The sequence below is a fragment of the Lolium rigidum genome, chromosome 4 (assembly GCF_022539505.1).
Source record: "Lolium rigidum isolate FL_2022 chromosome 4, APGP_CSIRO_Lrig_0.1, whole genome shotgun sequence".
Taxonomy (NCBI): domain Eukaryota; kingdom Viridiplantae; phylum Streptophyta; class Magnoliopsida; order Poales; family Poaceae; genus Lolium; species Lolium rigidum.
The window spans coordinates 36,125,165-36,135,519 of record NC_061511.1 but is presented as its reverse complement, the minus strand read 5'-3'; the positions used below and the strand labels follow the sequence as shown (position 1 = coordinate 36,135,519).

Sequence of the window (10,355 nt, the reverse complement as noted above, 5' to 3'; positions counted from 1 at the left end):
CTGACCGAACGGACCCCCGACATAAAAGATACGACAATCCCGAAACGAACGATACGACGATCACGTTAATGGGCCGAGCCCATATACGCCCGGGGGTGTGCGGTAAGTCCACTAGCGCCGACCAGGTCGGTGTAGAGCACCCCCCCTCCCCCTCCCCCTATATAAGGTGGAGGCTTGGGAGGAGGAGCACACAATTCCCTCCTTTGAGAAAAGGAGAGCCCGTTTGAGCGCCTTGCACACGGAGGGAGTCCACTCTACCCGGTACACGGGAGCACTGTCGGGATCCGGAACCAGGAGATCTACTTCAGCACCTCCGCAGAAACGGAAACGGGTGCATCGTTAAGCATCAAAAGTACGAGGTACTGCACTTGCGGCACTTGACATGGTACCAGGAGGAATTGAACTCGACCCCGATGAGTACGACTACATCATTCACGTTCTAGCGGAACTTTAACCACTTTCGGTCTACGAGAGTACATTACAGAAATCATCGCCGTAGATAGATAGATGTTACTACATTACTTCTAGATAGATCTGGGCAATTGGGTTGCACTAGGTAGAGTTTTTTTTTGTTTTTTGCTACAAAGTAAATCCCCAACGGAACCTTCGAATAGTGACTTTTGATGTCAAAATAGAAAATGTTGTTGTCATTTACAACAAAAATACAAAAAAATGGGGAAACTGGAACTACTCTACAAGGACTACCGGTGTACTATTTAATAACTAGTAGAAAAACAGCTTAATTCAATCTCGTGAGTATCTTTCTCAAGATGTTCTGATTCCATTTTTTTCCTTCGCCATAAAGCTAACGTATTTCCCGAACAGAAAAAATCAAATCAAATCCATTCTCCCCAAATCCCCGGTTTCGACCCGAAGAAAACGCAACGACAAATTCCAAAAACGCGCCGCGGAAGAATCAACGCACTCCCCTCGAACACTCCGCGACGTACGTCAGCCGCCGCCGGCCCTCCATCCTGACCCTCCATCTTCCCATCCCAGCCGTCCGCCCGTCTCCACCATTTCCCCGGACCAAAACCGCGTCGTCTCCGCTCCTCTAAACCCATCGCGCGTCTCCTCCCCGCAAGAATCAATCCAAGATTTGATTTCCTCTGAATCAATCCATGTCGATCCGCAAGGCGCTGGGCGCGGTCAAGGACCAGACCAGCATCGGCCTCGCCAAGGTCACCGGCGCCGTGGCGCCGGACCTCGACGTCGCCATCGTGCGCGCCACGGGCCACGACGACGCGCCCGCCGACGACCGCCACGTCCGCGAGGTGCTGCGCCTCACCTCCGGCACCAGGATCCACGTCGCCGCCTGCGTCGCCTCCGTCTCCCGCCGCCTCGCCAGGACCCGCGACTACGTCGTCGCCGCCAAGTGCCTCGCGCTGCTCCACCGCCTCCTCGCCGACGGCGACCCGCACTTCCGCCACGAGATCGTCAGACCAGCCGTCACGGGACGCCGCGGCGGCGGGCCGGTCCTCGCGTCCCTCTCCGACTTCCGCGACGAGGCGCACTCCGCGTCCTGGGACCACTCCAACTTCGTGCGCGCATACGCGCTCTACCTCCACGACCGCGTCCGCTTCCTCCTCGCCCTCCTCCCCGCGCCCCGCACCGTCCGCTTCGCCGACGACCACTCCTACAACTCCCCCTCCGCCGCCGCCGCCCCCGCCCCGGACATGACCGTCTCGGTCCACGACATGGACGCGGAGTCCCTCCTGGCGCGCGCGCGCCAGCTGCGCAACCTCATCGACCGCTTCCTGGCCTGCCGCCCCGCGGGCGCCGCCAGGCGCAGCCGCGTCGTGCTCGCCACGCTCTGCCCCGTCGTCGCCGAGAGCGCGCGGTTATACGACGACGTCGCGGGCGTGCTCGCCGTCCTGCTCGACCGCTTCTTCGACATGGACTACGCCGACTGCGTCAAGGCCTTCGAGGCCTACGTCAGCGCCGCCAGGGTCGTCGACGACCTGCTCGCCTTCTACTCGTGGTGCGACGACGCCGGGGTCGCGAGGTCGGCGGATTTCCCTGAGGTCAAGCGCATCGACGATAAGCTGCTAGAGACGCTCGAGCAGTTCGTCCGTGAGCGCGGCAAGGCGCTCCACAGCACAGATGGTGCCTCGCCGCCGCCACCACGGCCTCGGCAACAACGAAGCAACGACGACCCCGCCGCAGAGCACGACATGAACACCATCAAGGCGCTCCCAGCACCAGAGCACTACACCGCTGCGCCGCCTGCACGTCATGCGCCAGCACAAGCATTCGCCGCGGCGGCGGCGGCACCTGTGCAGAGCGACCTGGTCGACTTGAGGGAGCCCGAGGCCACAGCCGACGAGCAGGGGAACAAGCTCGCGCTCGCGCTCTTCTCGGGTCCACCAACGGCGAACGGCGATGGCGGCTGGGTCGCGTTCCCGTCGGACGACGATGCTCCCGAGGCGACGACCTCCGCGTGGCAGACGCCGGCGGCGGAGCCAGGGAAGGCCGACTGGGAGCTGGCGCTCGTGGAGACGGCGAGCAACCTGTCGCGGCAGGCGCCAGCGATGGGCGGCGGGCTGGACCCGCTGCTGCTGCACGGGATGTACGACCAGGGCGCAGCCCGGCACCACGTCAGCGCGCAGGCGTCGGCGTCCGGGAGCGCGAGCAGCGTGGCGCTCCTGCCGGTCGCCCCCTTCCTGGCGCTCCCCGGGCCCGAAGGCACGGTGGTCGGCGGTGACCCGTTCGCGGCGTCGCTGGCGGTGCCGCCGCCGGCGTACGTGCAGATGGCGGAGATGGAGAGGAAGCAGGATCTGCTGGCGCAGGAGCAGCGGATGTGGGCGCAGTACCGGCAGGGCGGCATGCAGGGCCAGGCCGGCCTCAACGGGCTCGCCGTCGGCGGTGGCGGAAGCGCGTTCGCGTCGAACACCTCCGTGCCATTGCCCATGGCCTACCACGGAGCAGGCGGCTACTACTACTAGCAGAAGCAGAGCACGACCGTCCTCCATCGCTGCATTCTTCACTGGAGCCAGTGTTATGGGAGTAGTATGCCTATTCCGCCGGTAGGAGAGGCTGAGCACGCGTAGGCGCGGGCAGCGGTTGAGAAAGGATCCAAGGTTGACGATTTCTCCGGCGACGGATAAACTCTCTAGGGCGGTGAACTCGCCGGTCGGTAGAGTCCTCACATCAAAGTGCGGCGAGTCTATCTCGATCGAGGAGGTGCCGTGAAAGCAGGGCAGATCAATGTACTCAATGTAGCCCATGTAGTCATAATAGTAACGGAAGGTTAAGAATAGCTGTCTTGGCGAGAGCTGCGCTGCTGCGCCCAGCAACGAGTTGGCATCGGCGGTGCTGTGTCCCGAGGAAATATCTATGTCAAGAGTAGATACCTGTGGTGGAGAATCGAAGCGGCCGAACAATGCTTGGATCCTGCTTGGCTTGAGTCCGCGGAAGGTCAGATCAGTAAGGCCGGTCCATAGATCTCGCCACCGGCGCGAGAGCAGGCTGGACTGCACGGCGGTGCGGACGCAGCATAGATGTGCTAGAATAAGGAGAAGCATCTCGTCGGGGAGAGAGCTGATGCGATCCGTTAGCTGGGAGGAGCTTCCATGCGGCGGCGGCGAGGAGCACCTGAGGCGACGCGCAGGTCGCACGTCCATCCAGAGTGAAGGCGGAAGACGTGAACCCTTCGTCTGAAAAAAGAGCAAAATAAACCCAGCGATCTTCTACCTAATAGGGTGTCAAGTTCGATCTTCGATCTCCTATTCCGTCCCATAAATTCGGGAGAGTTGATAGGTTTTGATTTTCTCCGTTGCAACATGCAATATTCGATGTGTTATATTGCGTGCTAACCTAGTAGTACAGATCTCCTATTATGGACCGGTCCTACCGTATGGCGCATCCTCACAAGTCACAATAATCCAAACTAAGATTCTTTTTTTTACAGCTGAGATTCTTATCTTTTAGATTCTCCGGTGCATGCATTTTACAGCTGAGATTCTTTTTTTTTTTGCCAAACTAAGATCAATGACAGCCGCCGTTAAATTACTTGTAGCCTGCCACTAGTAAAAATTTGGTAGTGTTGCCATTTCAAATTTAGTGCTGTGTTGCTCAGCAAAGCAAAGCTAGTTTATGTGGTTCGTGTGATTTAGAGCAGATTTTGACCTCTATGTTATTATAAGATAGATAAGAAGAGGGTGTGTTGTACTAACCCTGATTTGTTTTTCTTCAAGGGCAAGGAGACCGACTAAATGACAGACAAGATGGAACCAGTATGTGTAGTACTTAAGCTGGACTACCTAGGGACAACTGAGACAAAATGTCCCAAGAGAAAAAGAAACCTACATGCATTGTCTACCAAGAACCAGATTCGGGCACTTCACCTAATTCCTCCCCCGGCTCAGATTAATGCTTCTTCTCTCCTTGTCACGATAATTCCTCCTCAGGTTCAAATTCATGGATGCCTTTGATTTTTTTTCTGCATTCGCATATATCTACACACATTTTACTTTATACATCTAGACATATCTGTCCCAAATAAACTATTACAGTAATACACCACGCCACATACAAACTGCTGGACAACTTCTAATCTAAAGAACGAGCTAAACAATGTTCTGCAAGCAACTGCCACGACAAATACAACAAACCTCAAAAGAAGCCACCCAGGTTCTGATTGTATTCAATAACTGGGCCGGATTATCTTCAATAACTGGGACACACATCAAACGGTCCTTCTCCTTTGACATAAAAAAAACACAGACAACCACTGACCCACAATCATAGGCGGATCAAAGTACCAAACTTCCTAGCGAGCTAAGCAAAACCATGCAAACTTTCAGATTTCTATTTCAAGAATAAAGAAACTTGAAATTTTCCAATTTCCTTTGCCCTTTTCTGGAGCTCCACTCCACGTCACACAGCAAAACCATGGAAATAAATGAGGTCTTGACTTCACTGTCACGCATCAAAACAGCAAACTAATAATAATAATTAGACCACCACCCGCTCACAGATCGACCCAGCATACTTCTCAGCATACAGCAACAACAAAAGGGTGCACCGTGCTGCAAACCAGCCAGCTCGTCCGTCCTCTGCTGGTGGGTTCCTGGAGCAGCAGGGTACTATTGATTCATCTCCAGTAAAACTACCACCACTATTAAACTGAGCATCTCTTTGAATACTAAAGGCCAGCCAGCTCAAGTACTCCCCTTCACGGCCGGATCAACTATATTCAGGAACTCCAAAACAAAAAAATGGTACAAGGCAGACGAACGCCACCTTGATTTCATCAAAGGCTTCAGCCATGCTTCCTTTGGTCAAACTAGCTCGCTAATGATGGATGGCTAAAACTATGAGCAATACTAGTTGAGATGTATGTATTGAGACAATTCAAACAAGCGAATAATTTAGACAGTCAACGATGGCATTTATGTGTAAGGATGACAACTCACAGTAGAGAGCAACCTAATTCTATGTCATCGCAAATCGGTAACAGGAAGTCGGCCTACAAATCAGAGTTGCTGCTTATTCATTGCTTTCGGCAAACACATCCCTATTCAATGCATCAACGACAGTGCAACAGCCACGACAACAGATTGCCAATCACACATCAAGGTCAAAGCATTCACTTACACCGGAAGCAAGTAACCAGTCGATCATTCCAACATGGGGCTGGCACTAAAGAGAAGGTAAGATACCACCCTCACATACATACCTCATGACTGTTGATTAAAAACCAGACCCGTTTTTTCCATTCGCACTGTATCTACACAGTGACGGAGGTTTTGGGGAGATTAATGTCTAACCCTAAGACACAATGATACTGTCAAGTCCAATAAATAAATAGAGATAATCCACTAACTTAAGCTAGTTTATAGTACATCCCAACACAGCAACACTCCAATCCTACCATTTTGCTTCCATACTCGGCAAGCCACCCATTATGTACAGACACCTGAGTTGTCTCACCAAAACAGCGTCTTGACGCCTTTAATTAGCCATGAGCTCTCCCTGTTTCCAAACAGTTCACAAAATAGATTGACCATCATGGCATCAGGAATGACATCAATAAATTAAATCTCCAAACCACCAAGAATAGAAGCGTTACCTCTTGAGGCAGAAGTAGCACTCCTGAAATTAGTCCTAGGGACTTTTTCGCCAGTAACTTTGGAGAGTATAAGGGAACTCTGCATGCCCTCAAGCAACTGTGTAGCAAAACCAAGTTAGCACATATACAGCAACAAGCTCCATAAAGTAAGTTGTAGCACATGAATACTGAAGACTACAATGAAACTGAAAGGTGCCAAATTATGCCCCAACAGTCTATACAGTTGCCGCAACAAAAACTATCAATATTCAGTAGCAGAATGGATAGTTCATGTACCCGTGAGGTTGGTTGAATTTTGCGGTTCGACCGTCGGGGTTCAGCAGAGTCAGAGCTAGCCTGGGCTGGAATTTCAGATGTTTTCCTGTTCAAGTTATTATCCATAGCAGGAACATATTTCCTTTTAGCTCGATCCATAGTGGCTGGCTTCTTCTTGGTACTAGGGACACTTGGTGTAGCATGTACATGCGATTCCGGAACAGAAGCATCTTCAGTTATAAGGTTGACAGTAGGGTTGACAGGGTTGGAAGAGCTTGCCGCGTTAGCCGCAAAAAAAAACTGCTTTCAACAGCACTAGAGCCTGGGACATTCTGAGACTTCGCAGATTTGAGCCCTCTGGGTCGCATGTCACCTACCCTCTTTGCTCTCTGGTCGAGTTTTAGGGTACTTTCACGTGGTCTTCGCAGCTGTGGTACTGATTGTTTTGGAAATCTTGTTGATGTACTACCCTCAGATATCTGTTTGCTTACATCCATGAACTTCTTCATCTTTCCAGGTTTTGGGACACCGAAGACCGTTGAGCCTTCCTTTTGCAGTCCAGGCCGCCTGGTAGTTTTATTCTCAGCTGCACTTTTTCCGATGTTGAAAATCATGTCCCTATCAGATAAAGCCAGTGGTTTTGGCTCCCTTAGCTTTGTTCCGGCGTTAGTGATCTTGTCTTTATAAGGGCCCTGTGCTTCTCCAATGATGGGCATCTTGTCTTTCGAAGGGCCTTGTGCCTCTCCAACGATAGGCACATGGTCATTCACTGCTGTCCGTTGGCGTTTTTCGTAAGGAGAATCACCCTGTCCACAAAACATTGCTATTCAACATGTCTGCAGAAGTAATATTTAGCACATTCGATAGATATTGTAATGTGCATTTGAACTGTACAAATATGAGCTTTGACTGTAACTTTTGGTAGAACATTTTGTTAGTGGTTACACTCGTGCCGGTGACCAAGACCATGCCGAGCCGCTAGCCGTCCGTCCTCCATCAGCCAGAGCAGCTACAAACAATCAAAGGAATGAATCCACAAAGAATATATACAAAGCAAAACTTTATTCACCACATTTGGGAATGAACAAAACGGCTCAAAGAGAAAAAAAAAAGCGAGAAAAGACTCCTACAGACCAAAACTTTAAGACGACTTTTCCCTTTTTGAAACAAGGATCAAGAGACTCCTACAGATCAAGATACTATACAGACTGACATTACTAACAACCAAAAACAAGGATCTAGTTACAACCATATTCTAAACGCTTTCCAAGGTTAAGATGGCAGCTGCACCAAACAAGCAATTTCACGCAGATTAAAAATGTCTCAGAGGTTCAAATTGTCATTAAGAAGCTACAGGAAGCTTACCATTCTGCAGCTGATGCTTATAAGCAATGAAGAAGAACTGATAGATGTCTCAGTTGTCTCTGGGTACTCCGGATTAAGTACTCCGGATTAAGTACTGGTTCCATCTTGTCTGCCATTAAGTCGTCCTCCATGCCCTTGAAGAAAAACAATTCAAGGTTAGTACAGCACACATACATAGACAGAAACAAGATGCAGACAGATAAACATGGACAGATAAAATGAGGGATTGTATCAAAATATTCTGGATTCGATCTAATTGCAGACTCAAGACTGATTGCAGTTCATAAACAGCAACAGAAAACCAAATGAACACGACACAGTATCAATATCAAAAATAGTACCTACACAAGTGGAATCTGTCACTCTGCTTAGCTCGATTAGGGCTTCACTAAGGCTAATTCAAAATGTAAAACACAAACAAAAGAATGCAAAGGATGTATAACAGGTGCAATGGCTATTCAAGATAAAAGATCAATTGATATTAAAAAAAACACACACCAAATAAGAATCAGTTTCTTCTAGAATGAATCAGCAGATGGGTAGCTACTGGCACCTTATGGCACTGAGATGCAAGGTTGCAAAATCGCCAGAAATACCGTGCCAGAAACGAGTACTATGCACACTACCAGATTGTTTCACGTGAATAACAAGGACCATGAGTCCATGACGCAATATATAGTCAGTAAAACTAGCGTAGTGATTCAAAAATGTTGCTCGTTTTGAGATTGGTCTCACACGTCTTGAACAACTAGAACGAGTTGATTATTCCCCACATTGGGAACAAATATAAAAGAAGTCCCAAAGAGAAACAAAGCGAGAAAAGACTTGTACAGACCAGAACTTCAAGACGACTTTCTTTTGAAACAATAACATATCAAGATTCTATACGGACTGACATTACTAACAAGCAGAAACAAGGATCTAGTTAATGAATCCACACAGAATATATAAAGCAAAACTTTATTCACCACATTTGGGAATGAACAAAACGGCTCAAAGAGAAACAAAGCCAGAAAAGACTCGTATAGACCAAAACCTGCATAGTGATTCAATATATACAGATAGCAAGGACCATGACGCATACAACCAGTAAAACTAGCATAGTGATTCAACAATGTTGCTCGTTTTGAGATTGGTCTCACGCAGCTTGAACAACTAGAACGAGTTGATTATTCACCACATTGGGAAGAAACAAAACATCCCAAAGAGAAACAAAGCGAGAAAAGACTTGTACAGACCCGAACTTTAAGACGGCTTTCTTTTTGAAACAATAACAGATCAAGATTTTATACGGACTGACATTACTAACAAGCAGAAACAAGGATATAGTCAAGACCAAATTCTACAAGATAAGATGGTAGATGCACCAAACAAAGAATTTCATGCACATTAAACATGTCTCAGAAGTTCAAATCGTCTTTCAGAAGCTAGAGGAAGCTTACCATTGCTCAGCTGATGCTTATAAGCAAAGAAGAACTGATACATGTCTCTCAGTTGTCCCTAGGTAATCCAGCTTAAGTACTACACCTACTGGTTCTGTCATTTAGTCGGTCTCCTTGCCCTTGAAGAAAAACAAATCAGGGTTAGTACAACACACCCTGTTCTTATCTATCTTATAATAACATAGAGGTCAAAGATCTGCTCTATATCACACGAACCACATAAACTAGCGTTGCTTCACTGAGCAACACACCACTAAATTTGAAATGGCAACACTACCAAATTTTTACTAGTGGCAGGCTACAAGTAATTTAACGGCGGCTGTCATTGATCTTAGTTTGGCAAAAAAAAGAGAATCTCAGCTGTAAAATGCATGCACCAGAGAATCTAAAAGATAAGAATCTCTTGTTAACAAAAAATTGCACATCAAAATCACATAAACACTACCATAACTGAATATATCAACATAACCAATATATCAAGTAAACCATACTACTACAAGCTGCAATTGGTAGAATGAGAAGAAACATTACTCCTCCACATTATAAACTTCATGGATTGAGCAAAAAGACATTATTCTACATGTGTGTTAATGTACAACACAAATGCACTGCTTTCTCAAATAAACGATACTGGTGTGTTAATGTACAACACAAATGAACTCCCCAACACAAATAAGCTAGATTAAGCTACTGACTTGGATATATCCAGCACCATGCACATCACATATACGTATATTGGGAATTGGCCAAAACAGAAAACATGTCATCTACAAAATGATAGAAATTGGCAAAGGAAACATCTTTCAAATGGTGGAAAGGGGAAGAACAAGCAGCGAAACAAAAACACCAGTAGCACAAACTAGTACCAGAAAAGCTCCACATATAATTAATTCAATCACTTAATGGCCAGAAAATGGACATCGACTCAAGGAATCACCTGACAGAATTGTAGCCAAAACCGAGATAGCACCACCACTGTGGTCGAGGCGCAGTGAACTCGCCGCCACGACCTGCGCAGAAGCAGTCACACAGCATACTCTTCTTATGCACCTCACAAATTAGAAGAAGATGGCATGTTAGAAAAGAAACGAGTCAGTTAAACTACTATGGAAAAACACACACTTTATTAATGAGATGAGCAGATGAAAGCCTTTGGTGTCCATACCTCTGGCACCTACATCTCCTCATACTTGCAGGCGACAGGCATCGTTGTGACCCCT

The 10,355-nt window shown here is 48.2% G+C and overlaps 1 protein-coding gene and 1 long non-coding RNA gene across 2 annotated transcripts; one reads left to right on the top strand and one right to left on the bottom strand.

Moving 5' to 3' along the window:
• Nucleotides 1-1,121: 1,121 nt before the first annotated feature.
• LOC124646894 (probable clathrin assembly protein At4g32285) lies at nucleotides 1,122-2,945 on the top strand. Its single transcript, XM_047186936.1, has one exon. It carries the CDS (start codon nucleotides 1,122-1,124, stop codon nucleotides 2,943-2,945), a length of 1,824 nt encoding a protein of 607 aa, XP_047042892.1.
• Nucleotides 2,946-7,770: 4,825 nt separating this feature from the next.
• LOC124649133 lies at nucleotides 7,771-10,355 on the bottom strand. The gene is made up of 3 exons (XR_006986542.1): nucleotides 10,073-10,355; nucleotides 9,136-9,254; nucleotides 7,771-7,827 (listed from the first exon to the last, which is right to left on the bottom strand). It is a non-coding gene; the product is annotated as an uncharacterized LOC124649133 (long non-coding RNA).